General features: G+C 39.0%; 1 protein-coding gene across 7 annotated transcripts in view; it reads left to right on the plus strand.

The window, feature by feature from the left end:
• The window catches only part of CFAP54 (cilia and flagella associated protein 54), a 292191-nt gene that overhangs the window by 21861 nt on the left and 243441 nt on the right, over positions 1 to 26889 (plus strand). For all 7 annotated transcript variants that reach the window (XM_065937187.1, XM_065937217.1, XM_065937208.1 and 4 more), the window contains exons 5-15: positions 947 to 1005; positions 5953 to 6096; positions 8059 to 8172; positions 8291 to 8392; positions 13908 to 14106; positions 16600 to 16781; positions 16864 to 17020; positions 18113 to 18198; positions 20363 to 20497; positions 21925 to 22075; positions 26288 to 26364. In XM_065937187.1, coding sequence (XP_065793259.1) covers positions 947 to 1005; positions 5953 to 6096; positions 8059 to 8172; positions 8291 to 8392; positions 13908 to 14106; positions 16600 to 16781; positions 16864 to 17020; positions 18113 to 18198; positions 20363 to 20497; positions 21925 to 22075; positions 26288 to 26364 — 1406 coding nt within the window. The remainder of the gene's footprint in view (positions 1 to 946; positions 1006 to 5952; positions 6097 to 8058; positions 8173 to 8290; positions 8393 to 13907; positions 14107 to 16599; positions 16782 to 16863; positions 17021 to 18112; positions 18199 to 20362; positions 20498 to 21924; positions 22076 to 26287; positions 26365 to 26889) is intronic.

Consider the following 26889-nt stretch of genomic DNA (forward strand, 5'->3'; position numbering starts at 1 on the left):
ATAGGAGTTGGAAATGGCATTTTTCATCAGCGTGCTTATGGGACGTACTTAATAATGGGATAGATATTATATGAAACAGCAAATGAATATAATGTAACCTATTATACATTATGAGTTTTAAATTATGAGTTTCCTTGTTGAGTATTGTGCTATATGATTAAATATGTATTCTAGTCTTATTTGGAGATAAATCTTTAGTTATGCAACTGTGAGGAACCCATGGGAACCAATAAAACTTTATATGAATTAATAAAACCGCAAAGTACATACATTATGCTATTAAAATATCCTTTTGTTCAGTATATTTCAAAACTTAAACTTATATCTTGCTATGGGACTTGATCTGCATTTTCCTGGAAGAGCTTGGACTGTAACTTACAGCCCTGATACTAGTTGGCTAACCAAATACCTCAGCTATGTCCCTGTCATGAGCTGGCTTTGTTTTATAGTAAGGTTCTCACTGACCAGTACTTTAAAATGCCTTTAAAGTAAGAGTAAAAGTTTCCTGTTAGTAGTTTTAAAATATGGTCATATTAATTCTTTTAAAAATTTAACTACAAGTTACAAAAAGTTTTATAATGATAGGGTGGGATGTTTTGAAAGAACAGCATGTATATTATCTATGGTGAAACAGACCACCAGCCCAGGTGGGATGCATGAGTCAAGTGCTCGGGCCTGGTGCACTGGGAGGACCCTGAGGAGTCGGGTGGAAAGGGAGGTGGGAGGGGGGATCGGGATGGGGAATACGTGTAACTATATGGCTGATTCATGTCAATGTATGACAAAACCCAAAAAAAAAAAAAAAAAAAAAAATAACTTTGGCCATTATCAGATTTTCTCATGAGAGAGTCATTTGTTTTGGGAACTACCAACTTAAACTATAGAAAGTGGAATGTAAAGTTCTATCATGTGACTATAAAACATATTAATTTTTTTCTCCATCTAGGTACCATTTACATTTACACTATTTGCAGAAAATTGATGATCAGAGGTCATTCTTCCAAGGTATGAAATTTACTGTCAGAATATCTTCCCCTGTATTTCCTGTTGTCTTAAGACTTTTGTTATCGTTGAATGCTAAACAAAGAAAATTTAATGACTTAGTGTCACAAAAGTTAGTGGCTGTATCTGTATTGCTAGGTATACTGTTTTTAGTTTTCCTTTAACATGATCATAAATAAAAATGTAGACAGTAAAGTATTCATGAAAAGAAAGAATTTCCTAAATGGATAAATATTTCTCCAGGGTCCCTCAGTCTTTCAGATTAGTTGTAACTTGTCAATATGATACTGAATATCCATCTAATAACTACATCTCTAGGTAGGGTAGCCATCCATTCTAGCTTGTCCAGGATGGTCCTGGTTTATGCCTGTTGTCCTGAAGTAATTACTAATAGTGCTCACTTTCACTTTTAAAAGTGTTGTAGTTTGGATGATAAACTGTGGTTAGCCTGTGTGTGACTTGCCGTGGAACTTGGACCGCATTTGCTTGAAGAACTTGGCCTGTACTTATGGCCCAGCTACTCGATGGGTGAACAAACACCTCAGGCATGTCAGTCATGAGCGGACGTTGCTTTATAGTAAATTCGCACTGACCTGCACTCACTGCCTAGTTTTAGCTGGAGGAAATGGCTTCTGTTGACTTCCTTACCATGTTGGTGGCACCTTTGTCTGCAGGAGACGTATTTATTCCCTGTGTTCACTATCCAGTCATTGGAATGTAGGCCAAGAAAGGACAATATTCTCCCCTCGAGACCATGCTTGAGTTGTTGCTGGCATTTGCAACATTGCTATTTGAGTCTTCTCTATTGTATGTAAATACTTGCTCTGAATATTCGGACACTTGGGACAGATATTTTTTTCCCTTATTTCCTCAAAACATAGCCAAGTATCTTAAAAACTGACAACACTTAAAAAAAATAGATGGCAAGATATTTGCATGCTTAACGGATAGCATTAATTGTGTGCTCTCTCTCTCTGTTTTGTTCCTTGCATTTAAAAACTATTACTGACAGTGACTTAACAAACTCTATGCCAGCTTTTTGAGTGTGAATTAAAACAAGGAGAGGCTGTACCATGCACAATGTAAATTTGGCCTACAGACTATTCCAACGATTCTCTATTCAGTTCCAGATGATTTCCTGAAAGGAATTTAGGAAATCTCCTGTTCTGCTTGCTGTGGCAACAAATAACTGCTTCACAGAATCACCATAGTTTGGTCTGCTTATAACATTTGTCTGGCAAAGCTTTGAAGGGCAGAGATGTCTGTGCCAACATTCAACTGTTGGTGTTTGTACTTGCTAATGCTGAGGGAATTTTGATTTAACGTGATAGCCATCTTAAAATAATTTCTTATTTATATTCTGTGTAAGATTTCTTCTCTCTCCCTCATATGACGTGAGTTTCTCATTGACAGAATAAGGAAGGCCTGAAGGAAGATCATTTCCTAGCCCCAGTCGTGTGGAGTGGGAGTTGGGGGAGTGAGGAATGCAAGAATTTGGGGATGGTGGGTGGCTGCACAGTTGGCACTTGCAGATCGGGGTGGAGTTCTTTCAGTGCATGTTCAGTGTAATAAGGTTCAAGGAAATTAACTTTTTACCCTGAAGCTCACAAACCCTCAGCTGATGAGCCGACTCCTGAGCTGAGACTCTACATGGACATGGTGGGTCCATTTAATGGGGGCAAGCCCTTGGCGGTCCGGCCCCATCTGAATCCTCCTGATTTTGTAGCTACTTTAGAGTTCAAGTTCATTACAGTTCAAAACAGAAGGAGAAACAGACGCGGGGTCCTCAGGTTTTTCGTGGTGTCACCCCAGAGCAATCTAAACTCCTATCCCTATAGGATTTGGTAATTATGATTACCCCTTATTATTGAATATTATCGAGTCCCTTCTATGTGCTAAGTGCTGTGTGAAGGGCTCTGCGTACACAATAATGCCTTGGTAGTCTTACGAGGGTGAAACTTTAAGACTATCATCACTGTCCTTTGTTGAATGAATGCTTACCATCTCTCAGGTATGCTTCCAAGCCATTTTCACGTATTACTCATTGAATCCTCATACCAGCACTTGGAGAAGGTAGCATTATCACTTTTATCTTACAGATGAGGAAGCTGAGGCTTGGAAAGGTTAATTTGCTCAAGGTTGCATATCTAGTTAGGATAGTTAGAGATGTAGCAGAGGCCAGAGCCGATGCCACTGTGTACTGCCCCTCAACCCCATCAGAACATGGCGAGTCTGTTGACAAGTTCCGTGACCCACCCTGTTTTGGTTCATCTCTGCAAATGGAGGAGTTGTGTGGAAGCTCCTGATACAATGTTGAAATATTTTCTCTTTTATTTATTTGGCTGCACTGGGTCTTAGTTGCAGTACATGGATTCTTTATTTTAGTTGAAGCATGCAGGATCTAGTTCCCTGATCAGGAATCCAACCTGGGCCCCTGCACTGGTAGTGCAGAATCCTCACCACTGGACCACCGGGGAAGTCCCTGAATATTTTCTGACATGACTCTGAAGGCGTCCTGAAGACCAAGACTGCTCAGGGCTCTTCATAGATGGGAAGCACTTTTGAGCTGAGGCAGGCCACCAGCATACACTTAGCAAATGCAGGGAGGGCAGTTTTCTGAAGCCTGTTTCCCTGAAGACACGCGGCCATTTGCTTTCCTTTATGGTAAGGGCTGTAGTTTCTTCTAAGGCATTTGCAACAGTAATATAGTATTCAGCAAACATTAAAGAAGTCAGTAGAATCTATTCATTCTAAAAAAAATGTTGATTTCTGTTTCACTTTTCTATGAAACCGAAATAGTTTGATCACATTTGTGGCTTGAACAATGGTTGTCAGATTCTTCCACAGACCATCACATAAAGGTCAAGTCCAGACTTTAAAGTGCTTCTCTTTGCTGCCCCCAAAGGCTGTGAACTGAAATAAGTGACGCTGCACTGCCATCTCGTGGCTCAGCTGGTTAATCCTTGTGTGGTTCTTCCTACTTGACACCTTAACCATTCTCTTGCTAGGCTCCTAAAATTTGTTTCTTCAAAGTTTTGTTCTGTTTTCTTTTAATGAAGAGACTAGTCCTGCTGAAATAATCAAATTTTTGTTAATAGAAGTAATTCTTTCTTTTATGGGCGAGAAAAAAATGCTGCAATCAAATTAAGTAGTTTTTTTTTTTTTTGAAATGGCATTTCAGCTTTGAACTCTGAATGATTTTTCAGAAACCCCAGTGGAATGATGGCTTTTTTTCTCTTTGCTGTAGTTGCCCCGTGTAGTGGGAACAATCCTGCTGCCCTTAGGAGTCCAGAGACCTGAACTCCAGCCCCAGTCTGTCGCTTCCAAGCAGTTTAGCCTCTTGGATTCAGATTCGGTTACTTTTAAGGTTCCGTCTGGCACTAAAATCTGTGATGTGGGGTCTTTTATACTAAATCTGAGGCCACACCCAAATATTATGTGAACAACTGGTAAGTGTAGCTAGTTTTATTTTATTTTATTTTTAGCTAGTTTTATTTTGAAGTATGAGATTTTGAATACCAGGAACCATGAGAGCTTTGAAAGCCACATGTATATAAAGGGGGAAAAATTTATACATGATTTAATCCCACACCCCACAAACCACAACTATATGAATGCAAAAATCCACAATAGGGTTTCTTTATAGCAGATAACGTGAAACTCAAGAATTTTGACAAGTGTTAATTCCATATGAGTTCACAGTGTGGCAAATTTAGCAAACAATGAGAGAAACAATTCAAGCAGCAATAAAGCAACCTCAGGTTGACTTAATAGCGATGAAGGGACCAGAACCAGGGAGTGAGAGTTTCCTTTTCTGTGGTCTAGTCATATACTGTACAGGGGCACTGGCCACCTCGAATAATACCACGGTAAGAGAGGGAAGCTCTGTCCTGGAGGAGAGAAGTGCCTGGGCATCTTTGTCCTGGAGAGTGCTGGGGAAGGGGCGGGCCGCATAGGTGCTTTCAGATTCTCGGAAGGCTGCAATTATCAAGTTGAGTCTTGAGTGGTCTTGTGCTGCTCTAGAAGGCATAACTAGGACGAATGCACTGGAGGTGTATCAAGGTGGTTGCATTTCAGGTTAAAGAAGATCATGTTTAGAAGTGTCTTCTGCCATGTGGCACACCCCTTGTTGCTGGAGGTGGGAGTTTGTGGGCAGAGAAGGCGAGGGACATCAGGTGGTGGTGCTGCTGATGCTGAGGGAGTGAAATTAGATTCTCAGCCCCTTGATGCAATGATTACTAGAAACAGGTAGCATCCGGAACTGAAACTTTTCAGTGAAGGTCTGTCTTCAGTCCATCAACAGACATTTGTTGCTAATAACAATTGCATTGTTGCAATTAGCTCCTTGGGCTTCCCTTGTGGCTCAGCTGGTAAAGAATCCACCTGCAATGCAGGAGACCCTGGTTTGATCCCTGCATCAGGAAGATCCCCTGGAGAAGGGATAGATTATCCACTCCAGTACTTTTGGGCTTGCCTTGTGTAGCTCAGCGGGTAAAGAATCTGCCTGCAATGTGGGAGACCTGGGTTCAATCCCTGTGTTGGGAAGATCCCCTGGAGAAGGGAAAGGCTACCCACTCCAGTATTTTGGCCTGGAGAATTTCATGGACTGAATAGTCCATGGGGTCACAAAGAGTCGGACACGACTGAGTCACTTTCACTTTCATGCCTTTCGTTATTAACTCCTAGACTAGTGCTGACACTTGGTAAATGTTAATAAGAATAAGCTGAGTTCATAGGACTCTAGGAGCTAGGTAGAAGACATTGCAAAATGACTGAGATTTTGAGTTCTTGAAATTCTTCTTTAACTTTTAAATGCTTAGCTTTTAGTTGACTGTGTATTTTTAGCATCAGTGACTTGTGCTCACCATTCTTCATTTGATTATATTGAATAAAAATTGACATTATTCACTTAAAATGAAGAGACATTCAATCGTGCCCTTTCTGATTCAGGCCTTGGAATACCTCCTGTGGGCCAGTATATGTATGGAGTCCTCAGTGCCTCTCCTGTCCGTCAGGTACTTGACGTGGAGAGCTACTCTCTACACAGCTGTCTGCCAGTGCTACTATGACTGCCAAGCTGGAGTTCACGGAGAGGTAGGCTACTTTTTGGGCTTCCCAGGGGGCACTAGTGGTAGAGAACCTGCCCGACAATGCAGGAGACGTAAGAGATATGGCTTCAATCCCTGGGTCCAGAAAATCCCGTGGAGGAGGACATGGCAACTCACTCCAATATCCTAGCCTGGAGAATCCCATGGACAGAGGAGCCTGGTGGGTTACAATCCACAGGGTTGCAAGGAGTCGAACACACTGAAGCAACTTAGCGTGCATGCGTGCAGGCCACTTTTTAATTATGAGGATGCTAATACTTAAAAATACAACATATTCAGCATTTTCTTCATTAGATAAGTGGCAGGAAAGCAAGCAAACCCACAAAACCCAAAGAACTGCAGTGAAGCAAAGATACAAGTCCCAGGCTTTATTTGCAGACATTTGCCTGGTTTCTCCATTCTGTGAATCTCGTGCTTTTACTTTCTGCTTCCCCGTTTATTCTCTGTTCACTTCCACCATCTTTGCTTCTTTTCTGAATAAGATCTCTGATATCTTCCCTTCCTCTCTATATTCTTGTATGCAAGTCACTTCCCTTCCCTGTTTAGTTTTTATATCCCATGCTGTCTACTATCTGTTTTGTTTTTCTCTGCTTGCAGCCACCATTTATTTAGTATACTCTGTTTCTTATTTTTCCTCTTTTACTGTATATATATATATATATATATATATATATATTTTATCAGTTGGAGGCTAATTACTTCACAACATTTCAGTGGGTTTTGTCATACATTGACATGAATCAGCCATAGAGTTACACGTATTCCCCATCCCAATCCCCCCTCCCACCTCCCTCTCCACCCGACTCCTCTGGGTCCTCCCAGTATATATTTTTGATTAAATATTTGAAATGTAGCTTAACTGGTTGGGGCTTGTATTGACCTCTGCCACATCTCTGTGCGAATGAAATCTGGTACACTCACTATAGCATGTAGTACTCTGCTTGTCAATGGATGGGGTCTTGGTGAAAATTAGAGACAGGCATTCCTTCCTGTGGACCACCCTATCCTTGCACCGGTGTGCATAACTTGGTGAGTGCAGTGGGGTCTGGATTTTAGCAGGAGAATAGCTTAATTCAGTCCTTGTGGGATACTTTTCTAGCCTAAGATACATTCTAGAAACTACTCACCATATATGCAGAGTTAGTCTTAGTGTACTAGTGGTGGCATATTGTTGCTACAGCTATTAAATTCATCAGGGATAGACACATTTGCATAGTTTTAAATTTGATTCCCATTGGAATTTATTTCTTATTGAAAAATGTAACCCTTTATGTTACTATTATGTTCTAGAAACATCTTCATGAAAAATCATAAATTATAAATAAAATACCTGAAAGAACTGCTAAAATAAATTACAGGAATGAAACTCATTTTGCTATTATCTCTATCATAGCAATAGAGAATTATAATAATGGTGATCTGATTAAATAAGCAAGCCTACCTTCTTCCTTTCCTCAGATATTAATAAATACTTTCTGTATGTTGGGTACTGGAAATAGAAAAATAAGCCCCTTTAAGGACCTCACAATTTAGTTGACAATGTGTACAGTTGAATAGATAATACAGCTGGTTTTGCTGGAAGAGTTAGAATTTGAGAAGAGCACTGAGGAGGGGTGTATGTGTGTGTATGTGCATGCATGTGCAATACCGGAGAAGTGACCATCTATAAGAAGCTACTCTGTAACCCAGAATTTGAATTTCCTTACTTTTCTGAATTCTAAAGTTAGTATAGTCAACATTTCATTGATTTTAGATTTACAGAAATTAGTGGTGCTTCTAGGAAATGATTGACGGGTCAGCACTATGTTCTTAAAAAGTCAGCATCAGCCTAGAGTTTAATTCACAAATTAAATCAAATGTCTGGGACAGTAAAACATACTCTCTTGATACATTTTTAACCACTGTACTCTAACTTCTTATGAATTAAATTTATTTTAATTGCATGTAGGCATTTGCTCGGCGCGCTTTAGCTAAAATTGATGAGTTACGGCAACTGGAATTAATGAGTTCCTCACAACCACAGGAAGAATCCAGAGAATATTATAGAGAGGCCACAATAAAGGTATAAAAATTTCATGAGATAAATCTACTGTACTCTACAGATGATGAAGTACTTAATATCAGTAGTTGAGAAGCGTATCCCACTGATGCTTCATAAGTAATTCTTCTTTTTGAGGCAGATGGCAGTCATGATCTTCAAAAGAGGAGTATTTGAATCGAGAAGAAAAAACAAAAGTTTCTTTAGACCAAAGATAAGAGTTAACATAAAGGAAGCACAAACTGTAAGTCTCAGAACATCTTCTGTGTTTCAGACTATTTCTGCAGTGTTTATATTTTACCTCTGTGTCTGTAATGCTTGGTCGTTAGGCTCCCCTTGTGACTCAGATGGTGTAGAATCTGCCTGCAATGCAGGAGATCCAAGTTTGGTCCCTGAGTCGGGAAGATCCCTTGGAAAAGGGAATGGCTGCCCACTCCAGTACTCATTACTTGGAAAATCCCATGGACAGAGGAGCCTCGTGGGCTACAGTCAATGGGGTTGCAAAGCGGCCTAGGACTAACGCTTTCACTGCTCAGTATTAAATCCTGCCCCCCATCTGTGGTGACCTAGAAGTGTGGGATGGGGGCTGGGTTGGAGGGAGGCCCCAAGGGTCGGGATGTTTGTATAAAAGCTGATTCACCTCGTTGTACAGCAGAAACCAACAGAACATTGTAAAGAGCATTCTTATCCTCCAGGTAAAAGAATCCTGCCCCCAGTCCCTGCAAAAAGAAGAATGTCTTCCTGATTTGGACATGGTCTTGTTTCATTCTTTCCTCAGAGCTTTTGTACCTTCGCATAATCCTAGTTTTGTAATGTTAAAGGGCAAGAAGCCGAAGAAGAGCCTGGAAAGGTTCTTCTGAGTGAGCCTTCTGAGTGAGACCGCAGAAGCCTTTTGACCACTTGGTGTCAGTTTTGAAGGCGTTGAGGATGGAGAGGAAGTGGAGGCACCTTTTCTTACCAACTTCCGGTTTCATCTTTGGGAGTATTTAGGATGTAGGTTGGGGTTCCCTTATGGCTCAGTGGTGAAAGGATCCACCTGCCAATGCAGGAGACGTGGGTTTATTTCCTGGTTAGAGAAGATCCCATGGAGAAGGAAATGGCAACCCACTCCAGTATTCTTACCTGGGAAATCCTGTGGACCGAGAAACCAAAGAGTCAGACACAACTTAGTGGCGAAAATAACAACAGAATGTAGTTGCACTAGAGTAGTAAACAACCCCCATGTCTCAGGGGCTTTAAATCAATAATTTATTTCCCACTGGAGTCAAATGTTGTTATAGTTATCTGCTCATGACTGATGCTCAGGGCCAAATTGAGAGGTGGTCCTCATTTGGAAAATTGCTGGGTCGTCCTGCCAGAGGAGACCTAGGTCGTTCTGCCAGAGGGGACCTGGGAGAGCTGTGGAGGACTTCACGTAGGTAGTGATGCTCAGTATGGAAGTGACTGCAGTCTTCTTTCTCACACAGCCCCTGTTGGCCACAAGTATGTTTGGCCAGTTGCACTAAGGGAGGAGAGTGGGACATAGATGTGCCTGTGGGATCCTCTGCCCTTTCTCCCTCTGCCTTTTCCCCTCTCGCACTGTCTTCCCCTGGGCCATTCGGAGCCTCAGTGTTCCTTAAATCCCGGCTCTGTATATCTTTGCAGTGCCGTGTGACTGCTCTGGACAGCTGTAAACTCTCCTCTATGAGCGTCTGCGTAGGGTTGAAAATGAAAGTGGAGGGGAAGCATATGAGCACTTTCTGACAGAAGAGATGTAGAATCTCAGAACCTGGAAGGGATTTTGGAAATCATTTGGTTCAGTCTTTTTCTGTTACAGATGGGAAAAATAAATCCCAGAGTATTTAAGCCAGCTGCTGGCAACCCTTGAACCAGAATCCAGGTCTCTAGCCCAGGGTGTTCTAAATAATCCAATGACTGCTGTTCTCTTTCCTCATTTCTTCTTATAAACATTTGAGAGGGCTTCTCTTTTCTTTTAAATGAATCCAAATATTAAATGAAAATATTATTTGGACACAGTAACTTTTCATTGCTACTTAGTGTCCGTGATATATTGACTGGTGAGCCCAGACATACAGTTCATCCCTTATTGACTCATGGTGTCTGACTGGTCGAGGGTGGTAACCTGTCAAATTGTAGATAATCCATTGGATGAGCCGTTGAGTAGCCTGCATCTGGTATCATTAAGTAGTAACGCTATATTGTTTGTTAGAGAGCAGGGGTCATATTTTGCAGAATGTTCTGCTTTACGCTTATGAAATCATTTTATTATGTTTCTACAAAAGAAAATAATTTCAATATGCATTAAATCTATTTTATAAAAAATTTATGAATTTTTAGGTCAATTGTTAACTTGCAGTAAATCATTTTGACTCAAAGGATTGTTTTGTAGGACTATTAATTCAGACTTCTCATGACTGACCACTTAATGATTCATTCAATAAATATTTTAAAGTAACTTCTCTGTGAACAAAATATGTAGAGGTTACATTCTAGTGGGAAAATTACATAATAAATAAGCAAATTAAAGCCTGTGATAAGAATTAAGAAGGAAATAATGGTGATGATTAAATGAGTTACATGTAACACCCCTAGAATGTTCCTGGCACATGGTAGCTCCTTAGTAGTATTAGCTGTTACTGTTATTTATTTTTCGTTCATTCATTTAGTAACCATATATCAAAGGCCTGAAAGTGAAAGTGAAGTTGCTCAGTCATGTCTGTCTCTTTGTGACCCCACTGACTGTAGCATACCAGGTTCCTCCATCCATGGGATTTTCTAGGCAAGGGTACTGAATTGGGTTGCCATTGCCTTCTCCAGAGGATCTTCCCGACCCAGGGTTTGAACCTGGGTCTCCCACACTGAAGGCAGACACTAAGGCCTACTGTGGTCCAAGAGTGGTGGCACATATTAATAGAAAAGATGAAGTCACTGTTCTGCCTTTTTTGAATGGCTTTGAAATAATAAGCAGGATTTGACTGGACAGGGAGAACAAGAAAAACATTCTAAGTAAAGGACAAGAGCATGATAGTAGTTTGGAGGCAGAAGTAAGCAAAGGCTTTTGGCACACAGTGAGACAGTGACACTGAGCTTGAACAGGGTGGCTGTATTATGTTGAGAAATTAACACAGTAAGTCTCATGGCGTAGATCTCATGGGAGCCATGGTATTCAGCATTGGAACTTACTGCATGGGTTGTATCTTTAAGCTTCTCATCCATCCTGACATTTTAAGAGGTATCTAGTATACCCTAGGCATAGCTCAGTTGGTAAAGAATCTGCCTGCAATACAGGTGACCCTGGTTCAATTCCTGGGTCTGGAAGGTCCCCTGGAGAAGGGAAAGACTACTCACTCCAGTATTCTGACCTGGAGAATTGCATGGACTGTATAATCCACAGGGTCACAAAGAGTCAGAAATGTCTGAGTGACTTTCACTTTCACCCTAAGCAGTACATGTACCAGATTTGTCCAGTACTTTTTATTACTAGTATTTTAGTTGTTTTCCAATCCTTTGCTATTATAAATATTGATATAGTCAATATCTTCAAGTATATTATTTTTTCATTCTTTTGTTTCCTGTGAATAAAATTTAGGGTGTAGAATTTGAGTAAAGTTACAAACACTCTTATTTCTCTTGATGTATATTGCCAGATTCAATTTCTGAAATGAGTTCTCCAAGGTGACAACCTGCATGTGCCAATTTCACCATTATCATTTTGATATTATTTCTTAATCTTTAAAATAATTAAGTTTTCATAAAATGGCTTGTTTTAACTTTATTGTTTCCATCCAGCTTTCCCTTACATTTGTGTTTACTCTTTATATTTTCTCTTTAGTTGAATTATCTTTCATAGTCTTTGACCATTTATCTACTAGAGATTTTAATTTTTGAATTATATTTGAATGGGCTCATTTTTTTTATAGACATGAATATTTTGTTTGTCATATTTGACAATTCAGTGTATTTTTATTACATTAGTTTTAAATATTTTTATAGATCTTTTAAAATCATTTGCTTGTTATTCATCTATAGATCTGATAAATATTCTAGTTCACTTTTTGAGTTTCTCTACAATATTTTAAAAAACAAATTTCACTGTAATCTCTCTGGGATTTACCATTTCATTTTGAATACTTCTAATTATTAGGAAGTTTATTATGTTGTTTAACTATAAAATTTTAAACATCTGTTTTAACCTATAACATATCTTAGAAGAAACCCTGAGCTCTGTTTGTAAAGCAAGAGGCGTGAAGTTCAAGTTTTACTGAGTTTTTTTTTAATTGGAGTATAATCTCTTTACAATGTTGCATCAATTTCTGCTATACAACAAAGTGAACCAGCTCTATGTATATATATATCATCTCCCTCTAGACTCTCTCTCCCACCCCGCTATCCCACCCCTCTAGGTCATCACAGAGCACTGGGCTGAGCTCTCAGGATTATATAGCAGTTTCCCACTAGCTATCTATTTTACACACGGTTCAGATCAGTGACTCAGTCATGTCCGACAGTGCAACCCCATGGTCTACAGCATGCCAGGCTTCCCTGTTCATCACCAACTCCTGGAGCTTGCTCAAGCTCATGTTCATCAAGTCAGTGATGCCATCCAACCATCTCATTCTGTTGGCCCCTTCTCCTCCTGCCTTCAGTCTTTCCCAGCATCAGGGTCTTTTCCAGTGAGTCAGTTCTTCACATCAGGTGGCCAAAGTACTGGAGCTTCATGGTAGTAGTGTATATATGTCAATCCTAATCTCCCAATTCATTCCACCCACCCCTTCTAGAGAAACGGCACAGATGAGTCTATTTACTGAGGGTTTTTTTTTTTTTTTTTTAAACATATCAGTCAACCTAAGGGTTGAAAACACATAGACTCTAATAAGCAGAGAAGTTGGTGTTTGGAGAAAAATAGTCCAAAGCAGCTTTATTTCTGCTTTTGCTTTTCTGTCTTCCTCACTTTGCCTCAGGAAGATGAACGAAGCAAGGAAATCATGGGAAATGTGGATGCCCGCTAACTGGACATGGATTCTAGAAAAGCCAACTAAAGCTGTCTTTCTTATTTCCTGGTAATCTAAGTACAGAGGACAGGTCATTAGTCAGAGAAGAATGAAGTGTGTAGGTAGGCCATCTGCCAGGAGTGAACTCCTTTCAGGCGGACACGAAGTAGAGTGACGGGATCCGCAAGGGGCTGTGAGTGGGGCCTGCTTCTTTGTATCCGGTTGGTCAACTCTTCTTTACAGTTAGCTGCCGTAAGACCCCTTACTTATACTATAAAATATTACTTCCAACTTGAGTTTGGGGGCCTTCTTCATTAGCATTTCCACAGGTTTTCTAAAAATGCTCCACCCAGACTCACTGACTCTCTGGAGATTTGGTTGGTGAATCTAAAAAGCTCTCCTGGGAGATTCTTAGGCAACTCGAGTGTCAGTTCCTCAGGGCTGTAATTAAGTCACCACAAAGCATGTGGAGGCCAATGCTGTTGTTTATTAATAAAGTGCCTTTGTAGGCTGTCTCGGAAACACAAACATATAAAGAAAGAGCAAAGTCTTTGATGTAATGGTAGCACAACATAAACTGTAATAAAATCTGGAGTGACACCTCAAAAATGAAAACCCTGGAAGCAGCTGTCTCATCAACAGGCCAGCCACTCTTTCTGTTAGCATTAATAAAGCGCACCTTACTCATCTTTGCCTTATGCCATCAGACATTGTAGAACTTTAAAAAAGTATTTTTTTTTAAGTATTTTTGTTTTTTTTAAATTCCAGATGCCATGGCCGCGTACGGTCACAGAAAAGCTGTTGGAGGAGTTGTTTGATAGCACTGCCTCCCGCTTTCTGGCTGTCTTAGAAGCTCTCTCTGACTCAAATCGGCGAATACTACAGACTGGACCTGTTTTTACAGATGAAGTAGAAGTTCGTGATGTTGTCTCAGAACTGTTTATGGCAGGAAAAGAACTTTTAATAAGTAAATAAGTTGTTAAAATAAGATTTTGTAAAAAATAAAAATAATATTTTGTGGTACAACATAAATAACAAAAATTTTAGCATGGTATTTGACACATAAGAAACCAATACCAATTTATTGATCTTTTTTCCTTAAAGATTTTTTTTTGATGTAGAACATTTTTAAAGTCTTCAGTGAATTTGTTACAATATTGCTTCTGTTTTATTTTGTATTTTTGGTTTGCTAAGAGTTTTTAATTCTGAATAGTTGTTGAATTTTATTAAAACCTTTTTCTGGGCTTTTTGAGATTTATTGAGTTCATCAAATGGATGAACTTTTTTCTATTAATATGGTGAGTTACAGTGATTACTTATATAATCTTTAATCACTCCATATTCACTGCATATTTTTGGAATAATCTTAATCTGGAGGTGAGAATTATTCTTTTGATATATTGCTTGGTTTTCTTCCTAGTGGCTAATGTTTCTGTTCATGAGATTTCTTTTGTTACAAAGTCCTTTTTGGATTTTCCTCTCAAGGTCATGTTGGCCTCAATCAGAAGTTGAGCTTTCTACCCTCTTTTTCGATTATCTGGGAGAGTTTTTGTCAGATTGGTGTTATTTCTTGCTGAAAGTTTGAATTTTCTGGTGAAGGCATTTGGACCTGGAATTTTCTCTATGGAAATTTAAACTATGGATTCCATTTCTTCTATAGATATAAAATAATTTAGAATTTCATTTTCTTTAAAATAACCTTCTGTTTGGTAAATACTACTTTGACTTTATCTGTATTTTCAAATTTTCATAGAATGGTTTGTGACCTCATCATCACCTCCTGTGTGTGCTATGTCTCTCCAGACCTGGCTGACTCTTTGCGCCCCACGCACTGTAGCCCGCCAGGCTCTTCTGTCCATGGGGTTCTCCAGGCAAGAATCCTGGAGGGGGTTGCCTTGCTGTCCTCTGATCTTCCTTACCCAGGGATCGAACCCGCAGCTCCTCTGTTTCCTGCATTGGCAGGTGGGTTCTTTACCACTAGCACCACCTGGGAAGCCCTGTCATCTTCTAAGTGAGCTTAAAGATGTGCACGTGTGTGCCCATCTGAAGGCAGGGGGCCTCTGTACTGCAGTTCGGTCTCATCTTTTCTTCACGAGGAAGATACAAGATCTCAGAGGAGAATTTCTTTGACTTCCTTCATCCACACCTGAAAATTTACCTTCATCTGCACCTTTCCTTTCCACTGTCTCTCATTAAAATGGAAGGGATGTTCTTTGTCTTCCCCTTTAGATCTTTGGGCCATATCTCTGCAAATTGCCCCTTCATGCCTATCCAACTTCCTCCCCGAATTTCCTCCTCTTGTTAGAGTCAGATTTGTTGAAGGAATTGCCTGTGTTCTCTGTCCCATGCTCCTCCCCTCCTACCTCCACTTGGCAGTCTGCCGTCATGGACAGAGCGTCGTGGGCAACCTCCTTATTGTTCAGCTGAGAGTCCGTGCGCTTCCCCCTCTGCTGTCTACAGCAGTTGTTGCTGACACCTTCCTCCTCGTTCAGTGCTCCCCTCTGCAGCCTTCCTGCCCGCCTGCCCTTCTGCTTGTTGGGGTTCTTTGCTCTTCTGTCCTTGGCAGCCTTCCATTGCTCGCAGCTGACCCGCTTACTTACTTACTTACAGAGTGCGATGACTCTGGAGCCATGTCCCTATTTCAGGTCTCCTTTCTGACCTCCTAGTCTGTAATATCTCGCTGTGTATTTCGCTAGTTAATTCTTGCTAATTCTCTAGTTTTGAGATTCTGGGTGGTCTTTCCTGACCAAACCTCCTACTCCACACCTAGGTTTAAGGCCCTTCTTATTTGTCCCCAGAGCATCCTGTGTTTGACTACTAGGTTTTTAAAAAAATTTATTTAAAAAATATTTTATTTTTATAGATTTTATATTTTATTTTTATATTGAAAGAAAGTGAAAGGGAAAGTCATTCAGTCATGTCTGACTCTTTGCGACCCCGTGGACTATACAGTCCATGGAATTCTCCAGGCCAGAATACTGGAGTGGGTAGCCTTCCCCTTCTCCAGGGGATCTTCCCAACACAGGGATCAAACCCAGGTCTCCTGCATTGCAGGTGGATTCTTTACCGTCTGAGCCACAAGGGAAGTCTAAGAATATAGGAGTGGGTAGCCTACCCCTTCTCCAGGGCATCTTCCTGACCAGGAATTGACTTTTTATATCGTATTTTATTTATTCAGTGTGTTTTTGGCTGCTGTGCAGTGTGTGGGATCTTAGTTCCCAGACCAGGGATAAAACCTGAGCCCCCTGAAGTGGAGGCACAGAGTCTTAGCCGCTGGACCACCAGGGAAGTCCTTGCTCGCTACGATTTCTTGTTTTCCCCGCCAGAGTGTGAGCTCTGTGAAGGCGGGAGTTGTGTTTGATTTTTTCCCTCAGTGTTTCCCGAGTGCCTGGCAGTGTCTGATATTTAATGTTTAGTAAATATTTCTTTGCACGAATGACCCCTCTCTTTTCTTTTCTAGTGTCAAATACTGGTGCAGATGGGATACTTGATTTTCCAAAAGCACGTCTTCTGGAACTTATTATAAAAAGGAAGAATCTTATTTCTGTGAATGCTGCTGTGAAATTTATAAAATTAGCTTTTATGTATGAGGAATGGAGTTTATTTGAATCTGCAGCTGGGCAGCTCATTGATTTTCTCCAGGTAATACATGCAAAACAATTGCTTTGTTTTTATGGTATTAACATGACGTTGAAGTGCTAATTGTGAGATATACTCTTCTTAGAGGCAGGATGACCCAGAGTCAAAGAAAGCGGAAAAGGATTTACTTCTTCTTGTTGCGATAGAACCTTTGATCAATGTAAAGAGAAACAAAGGTTTGATCTTTCCTTTCGACAACTACAAAGAAGGTCAAGTCTATGTAAAAAAAATTGTTGTTCATGGTGAGTGTTTATTTGCCCCTTTGAAAACTTAAGACGACTTTATACACTCTCTATAGATGAAGCGAGAGAAAGTATATTCCAGGTAGAGGGAGCAGAAGTGTAAAGGCCCTGAAGTGAGAGCATGCTTGGTTGTTGAAGGAACAGCAAGGAGGCAGGTATGGCTGGAGTGTTCTAGTGGTGGTACTGACCTTGGAGAATGTGGTAAGAACTAAGGTCAGAGAAATAGCTGGGTGCCTGGTCTTGCAGGTTCCTAGGCCTTGCACAGATGCTGGATTTTATTTATTTACTTAAAAAACTTTTTCTTTTTTTTTTGTTCACACTATGGAGCATGTGGAATCTTAGTTCCCTAATCAGGGATCAAACCCACACCGCCTACAGTGGAGCCACAGAGCTTTAACCACTGGACCACCAGGGAAGTCCCTGGATTTTCTTTTGCAACACGGTTTTGGGTAGAAGAATGAAGCTCTATTTTAGCCTGCTGCCTTGTTAATGAGAGGTCAGCAGGGCATCAAATCAGAGTTATCAGTTGACTTTGATAAGGAAAAGTTTGCTGTTCTCCTGCCTCTTTCCAGTATGCAGAGTTTTCCATTCTAAAACTCTTGAAGTTTTAGGAGTTATTGTATATGTAAATGAACATCTGCAGCCTCTGTCTTTTAGAGAATTATTAAAACCATATTTTATGTTTTATCACATGCTTAAGGCATTGCATGGCTGCTCAATTTTGGTAAATAATTTGTACCAAGTAATGATGCTTTTTTTTTTCTTCTAGTGGTTTTTGAATAGATATCTTTGTTATTTTTATTTCAACAGTCACAAATGTGTTAATATTATAAACCTTCTCAATTCCATTAAGGACATAGCTGGTATACAGATTGCAGATAATGAAAATGATAGTAGTCCATTTTAATTGAATTAAAGCCTACTTAGATTAGTTTTCAAATTGGAAGCATTTAAAGTGTCTTATTGACATATTTGCCCAGATATCATTTTTGCTATTTTTGGAGAATTTCTATGTTTCTATGGATTTTCTACTTGAAATTTTTTAACAATTTTTTTTTTTTTTTTTTTTTTGCTTCATTTCCTGTACTTTAGATACTTGTGTGAAGTCTTATGGATACTCAGAAGACATTTTCCATTTGGCAACAACCTTGTATTCCTGTGTCTGTGACTCTCCACAGGTAAAAAAGTTATTTTGGATAATTTAATAGTGTCAAAAGAGGCTCTTCTTGGTAATTTAAAGCCATATTTAAAAATCACAGGAATTTCACCTTGCTGAAATTCTATACTGTTCAGTCATTAGAATAAGACATTGAGTTATATCATGACTTATAATTTTAAATCTATATTTACTCTTGTTATCATTTTGGGCATCCATCTTTTCCTTTCTGGGAAATCTCAAGGCTAACTCTATTTCTGATAATGGAGGAAATGAAGCAGTAGTTTTGATGAGAGTTAATATTCTTAATGAAACCCTGCTTTCCAGTCCCTAAGTGCAAAGCCTGGTTACTGTCTGGAGTCACTTAGCATACAATGGCCAGTATTAAATGACAAGTTGTGGGTGTGGATGTTTAAGTCAAACTAGTGCAGCTCTGGTTTTAAAAATGAATTCCATGGATCCTCAGAGCTTCTCTGAGGTTCCTTAGGAGCCCAACTTTAGATCATAGCATCCTATAACCTTGAGATCCTAATGGAATTTCTTTTGAAAATTTGGTTTTACTGTTATAGAAAAATGTTTGAAAACCACAATTTTGTTCAGGAAAGTGAAACACTGTAAGGGACTTGAGAAGTTCCACTCTTATAATATTTTCTATTTATTAGTTTATGTTATAACCTGTGACAAGTATTTAATTTTTGAACTAAAAGTATTAATAGCAAATATAAGGAGTATAGTGGGCAAACTAAAAACAAAAAATTCCAATCAAGGCTGAGAACGGCATGGAATTTTCATCTCTCTGTTTTTTGAAAAATCATGTGTGTCTTATTTCAGTTCAATTCAAAAAGCATTTTTTGAGCTCTGTTATGTTCCCAAGCACTGTACTAAGGTACCATGTGTTCAAAATAAGTCTTAGAGCTGCCCCAAAGGAGCTCAGGTTTAGATGTATTTTTTTTTGGTTACCTATTTTGTTTTATTATTATTTTTTTCATTTATTTTTATTAATTGGATGTATTTTAATCATAAACTTACTCTCTTTCTAGTTCAGCTATAATGAGTACCTTTATTTCCTTTTGAAAAGAGCCAAAGTAACTGAACCAGGAGGATATATACTCATGTTGGGTCATCTGTTGATATCCAGCGTGATGTTCTGTTTAGTTCCATCATGTCTCTCTTCTTTTCCATATCTTTTCCCAGCTCCCCTCTCCTTCTCCCCTTACTAGTTTCTCCACTCCCTGCCCATTCTTTGTTATGTTAAACCAGAGATTTTTAAAAAGAAAGAAGTATACACTCAAAATCTGGATGCGACTGATTGGCTTACATAACTTAAAAATATTTGGAACTTTTCTTTCCAAGAGAGGTCAAGTGACTTAGAGCAGTGAAGACTACTCTAGATAGAGCTAGACTGCTTAGGTTTGAATCCAGCCTCTGCTACTTTATCTTAGGGAAAACGACAAAATTTGCTTGTGTTTCAGTCTGCATCTACAAAGTGAGGTTGGTTGTAGTAGTACTCACTTCATAGATTGTTATGAGGATTAAATGAGTTGGTGATATCTTAGTCCATTTGAGTTTCCATAATAAAGATACCATACACTGGTTGGCTTAAACAACATTTATTTATCTTGGTTCTGGAGGCTGAGAAATGTGGCATCAAGGCATCATCTACCTCCTGGTTCAGAAATGGCTGTCCTCTTGCTGTGCCCTCACTTGACAGAAAGAAGGAGTGTCTCATTCTCTTTCTGGGGCTCCTTTTATAAAGACACTGTTCTAGTTCGTGAGGGCTCCATCCTTATACTTCCCACTGTGTGTGTCTTAGCTGCTTGGCTGTGTCTGACTCTTTGCAACCCTATGGACTGTAGCCCACCAGGCTCTGTCCATGGAATTCTCCAGGTAAGAATACTGGAGTAGGTCACCATTTCCTTCTCCAGGAGATCTTCCCAACCCAGGGATTGAACCTGGGTCTCTTGTATTGCAGGCAGATTCTTTACCATCTGAGCCACCTGGGCACCTCCTAATACTATCACTTTGGAAGTTAGGAATTCAACATAGGAATTTTGAGTTGACCAAACAGGTCAACTGCAGTATGTATGAAGCTCTGAGAATGTTGCCTGGCACACATTAAATGTCTTATGTTCATATCTATATATCTTATTGTTCTTATTGATTTACTTTACCACTTTTGCTTTCAGAATGCTCAGCCTGATAAGGAAATCGTTGTGGACATGATAATGTTCCTGTGGCAGAAATGCAAATTAGGGATGCAGCGGGTCACTGTGTCCAGAAATGACTATGTAAAGTTCACCCAGAAGATCAGCACTAATAAAGTAGTCCTTTTTGTTTCCCTTCATATGCTTTTTGTTATTGCTAATGTCATTTATGATGCACATTTAAAATCTGAATTTTCCCTACTTACCAACCTGCATAATTACTAATCTTTAAATGTAGTAATGAGGGAACCTTTCCTTTAAGTGTAATTCCCTGCACTTCTGCTCCAGCTTAGTTTTGGTAAACAGGGAGGTGTTTCAGTTTTTTCAGGGAGGAATAAATATGGTATGTTTAAGGTTATATGAACTTGAATAAATTCATTAAGATGGTGAATAACAGAAAACAAATAGATAAGGCATTTTAGCTCCCTGGTAGCTCAGTCAAGTGTCTGCCTACAATGCGGAAGACCCGGGTTTGATCCCTGGGTTAGGGAAGATCCGCTGGAGGTGGAAGTGGCAACCCATTCCAGTATTCATGCCTGGAAAACCCCACGGACTGAGGAGCCTGGTGGGCTACAGTCCATGGGGTCACAAAGAGTTGGACCCGATTTCACTTTTCGCTTTTCACTCTCTGTAATAGTTCTCTGTTTAGACTGAAGAGCTCTCTCGTGGAGAGGAGAAGGTGGAGCAGGTGGATATTGTAACCTGGGAACTTAGGAGAGAGTGTTTTAATAGTAACTCAGTCTGCTGTGACTCTGGAGCCTCCTAAGATTAGGATGCATGGACATAATTTTATCATATACTCTAATGAAACAATGATCTGGGCACATAACTGTTATTTTCCCATTTTAACTCCCAAAGTGTGATGGCTAATTTTATGTGCTAAGCTTTGAGGTTATAGGCATGAAAGATTCCACAGCACCTGGTGTAGAGCCTGAGACACCTACTTCCCCCTCACTATTTGGGAGGGCTTTGATAGTGATGGTCACTGCTGCTTTTTGAAGGGAGAATGAGAATTTTGAGGATACAGATAGTCTTCACTGATACATAAAAAAGTCAGATGATAAATTTTCTATTATAGCTATAGATATGCAGACTACAAGCTAAATAGTTCTTTTTCATGAATATGTATAAACAGAATGATCATTAACTATCATCTTATTAGGATTATTGATTTTCTATTACTTATAATTAAGATCCACTGATAAAAAGGTGTTACTCACTCAGTCGTGTCTGGCTCTTTGCGACCCCATGCACTCTAGCTTGCCAGATTCCTCTGTCCATGGGATCCTCCAGGCAGGAAACTGGGGTAAGTTGCCATTCCCTTCTCCAGGGCATCTTCCTGACCCAGGGATCGAACCCAGGTCTTCTGCATTGCAGACGGATTCTTTACCATCTCAGTCACCAGGGAAGCTAGTACCTGTATAAATAACATTATATGATTAGAAGGTGGTGATTTCAAGGAAGTACTCGATTTTATAAAATGTGACTCTTTCTACAATGTAGTGCACTTTCAATTGATTTTACTGTGTATTTTCTCTTTTTAGTGGATTTATCTTCTGTGGCAGATAAATGAAATCATTCATTGCTATAAGATGGAAGATATTGACGTTGTGATGGTGGCAGAGGTTGCATTACGATTAAGTGAAATATTGGAGTCTTTAGGAAACCCAAGAAGAAAATTTAAAAAATTTCTAGGTAAAATATTGAATTAAAAGGCATGAGGTTCTATATATATATGAATATATAAGCATAAACTGTAATACTGCTTAACATCTGTTAATGGATATCATACATTTCAGTACTGTGCTTCATGGATGATTTATAATCAAAGATAGAAGTAATATAGGTTCAACCAAGTTGATGTTAAAAAAGAAAAGGTTATATGCTTTCTGGTTCAGTGGCAAATGAAAATGTCTGCATCTTCTCCTCACTCGTATATTTCCCTTCTCTGCCCCTCACTGTCCACCTACACCACTCACCCTTCCCCTCCATTCTTCCTTTTTTCTTTTCTCCCCTCGTTTTAATCCTACATCCTCCTCTTCCATTTCCTGCTAGAGTTTATACTTCTTGAAGGAAGAGAACGTATTCTGATCACCATAATTCGTGACACCATCATGCTGCCTGCCACAGAGGAAGAGCTGGAATGAGTGGATCCTTGTCCTTCTACCTCTTATCTCCTTTTTAAGTCTCTTCTCTCTTGATTCCCTCCTGTGAAAATTCTTCTTCTTTCTTCCTTTGTTTCGTTTCTTCTTTTCTTTCTCCTCTTTATCTTCTTCCTCTTTTTGCCCCCTTCTCACTCATTCTCCTCCTCCTCTCCCTGTCCAATCCCTTCCCGCCACTATTCTGCTCTCCTTCCGGGAGGTGCCTTCTCTCAGAGGGTGCTGTGACCTCTCATTCTTTCTTCTGCCTGTGATGGAACCCCAGAGTTGTCTGTGTCGTCAGGTAACTCACATATAGAAAATGAGGTAGAGGAGCATAGGGGTGCCTGCTTTCCTGTCTCACCCCTCTTATAGTGTATGTGTGACATCTGAGGGATTCGGTAATAAAATAGTTATTGTAATAATTGTTCTCCCAGAGATTCGATAATCTGGCTCCACCTATTCTCCATTGTTGAGCTCAGCTTTGCAGATTGAATTAGATAACTATGGTTCTCAAAGTTTGGTTGATAGAAGTATCATCTGGAAACGTTTCAAAAATACGAGGCTCAGTTCTATTGTACCTCAGCTAGTATGGACTTTTCTAGTCTTGATTAGCTTACCAGGTGATTTTGATACACTTAGAAGTTTGAGGATCACTGGTCTCTGGCTAGCCAACACTTTCAATGACTTGAAGTCATATTTTTCCTAACTTTATAATTTTGTTTTGTGTTGGGGTAGAGCCAGTTAACAATACTGTGGTGGTTTCAGGCGAACAGTTAATGGACTCAGTTGTGCATATACATGTATCCGTTCTCCTCCAAACCCCTCCCATCCAAACTGGCACATACCATTGAGTAGCGTTCTAGGTACTAGGTGATAGGTCCTTGTTGCCTATCCATTTTGAATATAGCAGGTGTACATGACCTTCCCAAACTTCCTAACTATCCCTTCCCTGCCCCAGCAGCCATTAATACATTTTCTAAGTTTGTGAGTCTTTTTCTTTCTGTTAGTAAGTTCATTTGTGATTTTTCTTTTTAGATTCCACATATAAGGGGTGTCATATGATATTACCCTTTCTCTGTCTTGAAGTCATACTTTTTGACATATCCTGTCTTAAAACATTTTTCCTTAAAAAAATTTTTATTATGTAGAATTTCAAATAGAGACATGAAATAAGTCACTGCGTATTCATCATCCAGTACCAGTAATTATGAACATTTTGCCAACCTTATTTAATCTCTCTTGGCAACACTTTCCTTTTTTCTGGAGAGTTTTAAGGCAGACAGCATGTCATTCACCAACAAATACCTCAGCATATACACATATGTGTGTGTGTGTTCGTCTGTCTAACAGAAGGTTTTTTTTTCTTTTTACACAACCACAATGCTATTAATACATTATACCTTACAAAACTAGCAAACATTCCTATGCCCCTGATTGTATTAAAATCTCTTAAGTTGGTTTGTTTCAATCAGGATCCAATTGAGCCCATACATTTTGTTTTCCATCATGTCTCTTAAATCTCTCTCTGTAACCTATAGTCCTCCTCTCCTTACCCCTGAAGAAACTGAATCGTCTCCCTGGAAGATTTCCCACATATCGGCTTTGGCTATTTGTGTCCTTATGGTGTTATCTTGTTTCTCTACCTGGTAGTTAGATCTATCAGGTTGGTTATATTCAAGTGATACATTTTCAAAAAGTTTTCTTGTCCATCTTATTTTTTTTGGCAAGCCCGTATTTCATGCATACTCCCTGTTGCATTGAGTCAGGAAGTATGTAATACCTGATTGTCTCACTTGTTATGATACAAAGATTTGCCAGCAAGTTCAGGTGTTGTCACCTTGACCTTTTTCCTGGATTGGTTTCCCCAGAAGCAGATTCTGAGACAAAGAGTTGAGTGTAGCAGTTTATTTGGACTGCTATCTAGGTAAGCAGGGTGGTGGAGTGAAGCGAGACAGAAGGAAAGGAAGCCAGTACAGGGTACTGGAAGTTCATGGGAGGGCTGCTGTTGTGGGTATAGGGCTCATTCCCACAAGGGGCTTCCAGAAGACTGTATAGAATGTGCCTTAAAGAGCTGGGAGGTTGGGGTGTTTGTTCGACCATCATCTGTCATGGGTTGAAGGCTACTGGAATAGGGCTAGAGGGAAGCCAGAAGGGGCGTCTGACTTCTATCATCTCATCCGTAGTTATTCTGTTGATTTCTTAAGTGCAGAACTTGCTTCATCAGCTATTTGTTTAATTTGGTTATTTTTAATCTTGTGGTAGACACTATATTTGCTACCAATATTTTATAAAAGTAACTTGAAGCCTTAGATGATCTGTTCTTCCAGGGAAGATTTATGCTTGCTTTTGCCAGATATATGAAGGCAGTGCAACTCCAGGTTCCCATTAATCCACCTTGAAATATTAAGATAATTTAAAGTTGAGATGCTCTTTATTCAGCCTATTTTCAGTTACCCTGACTCATAGGATGTAGCCCCTTCTGGCTTTTCACCCTTGGTGGCCCTGGATACCAATCTCTGTTGCTTTAGCGCCTCAGGGCTGTCAAAGCACCTTTCAGCTTCTCAGCTTACCTCTCCAGAACTGACGAAAATCTTCGGAGGGAAAAGTAGCTCAAAGGACATTCTCTAGGCCCTGGGCTCTCTTCCCAAGATCCAGGGGATAATCTCTTTCCAAGATACTGGCTATGTACTGATATTTTCATTATTTACTTAGCTTGCAGAAAAAAAAAAAACAAACCCTGTATTTTTCCAGCTTTTCCAGTCAGGGGAATGTTTCCAGAATATCTGTTACTAGAACCAAAAAGTCTAATGATTGCTTTTAGAAAAAAAAATATCTATTTCTTATTAAATTTTATTGTTTTGTTTACTTTGGGGAGACTAATGTTTTATTGTATTTTATATTCTTTAATTATGGATGGGCTTCATACAACTGATTATACTGATCCTTTGTTAACATACTTGATTTCTAAAAATGTAATCAATATTAGAGCATGATCCATTTGTAAGTTTGAAAACATCTACATTTATGTCATGAACAGTTGTTGCCATTTAGATATGTACATTTTTGTTTTTCCAACAATGTTATTCTTATCATCTTATTGACACATAAAATATGAAGCACAAGTCATTCTTTCTAAGTTAATTATGATAATCTGCTTCAAGATATTTATTAATATTAGTATATTAAGTAATTCATTGTTTAATTGGAATTACTGAAAAATTTTTAGACCAGGAAATTAGCATTGTCATATACATTTTTATTATTTGTATTCCTTTAATTAAAGCCAGACTTCTCTGACATTTGTCTAAATTTGCTGTTATTTTATGAATGCTTTTCAATGGATTTTCCGTAGAATATACAGAAAGACAATCTCTTTACCACAATGTTATCATGCTGATAATCAAAATTTTTGAATTGGTTTGTTGTATTACAAAGTGCTCTTAAATTTGCTTTTATAAAGACAAAATATAACTAGCTGGAAGAAATAATTTGGTATGCAACTTCTAAGTGTTGAATCATTTCTAAACTCATGAATAATTAAAAAGGTAGCTAATTTAGCATAATTTTTTTTAGGATTATGATTCACTGTTAATTACCATTTTTTTCTGTCATCCTTTTATTTCCTCTGGTCCTTTTTCTCTCCATTTCTTCCTCTCCTACTCACTCCTTCTCTTCCTACTTTTCCTCTCTTTTATTCTCTTTTTCCTGCCTCCCTCCCTTCTTTCTTCCTCTTTCCTTCCTTCCTCTCTTTCTCTCTGTTTTTCAGATGTATCTTTAAGGAAAGGGACTAGTGAAATCCTTGGGGCTCCAAAAGGGAACATAGATATTCTTCCAATAATAAAGGTAAGGTACTGCAAAATATTTTAGAAAATACAGTTAAAAACATTTAATTTTAAATGTTTTAAAATTTAATTTTTTAAAAAAATCGTTACATCCATAAATGTATACTGGTTAGTTATAGAAGTAATTTTGAGCATTTAATATCTGAGAAATTATGGTTTCTATATACATTGAGAACTATAGGAATATTTTTCTACCTTTTGTTTTTACTTTAGAAAAAAATCCAATCAGTTTCAAAAATAAGCTAGATAAAGGGTCTTAGAAGGAGTTATAGTTATATTACTATTGATATTTTGAATGTTGTATTTCATAGACTCACAGAGCAAGGATGTCCTCCTTAGCACTTACCTGCTTTATGAGTCCATGAGTCACAACATTCAAAAAAGTAGCTCACTTTTTATCTTAGCGCTGTGTTTGTGAGGTTGATTTGTATAGTCACAGTGATCATTTTCACTACTGCATTTTATTGGATCAAGGTTGCACAGCTAAGTGAGTTTGAAGTTAGAGTGTTTCCTTCAAAGTTCAGGC

This window comes from Muntiacus reevesi, chromosome 1 (genome assembly GCF_963930625.1).
Source record: "Muntiacus reevesi chromosome 1, mMunRee1.1, whole genome shotgun sequence".
Taxonomy (NCBI): domain Eukaryota; kingdom Metazoa; phylum Chordata; class Mammalia; order Artiodactyla; family Cervidae; genus Muntiacus; species Muntiacus reevesi.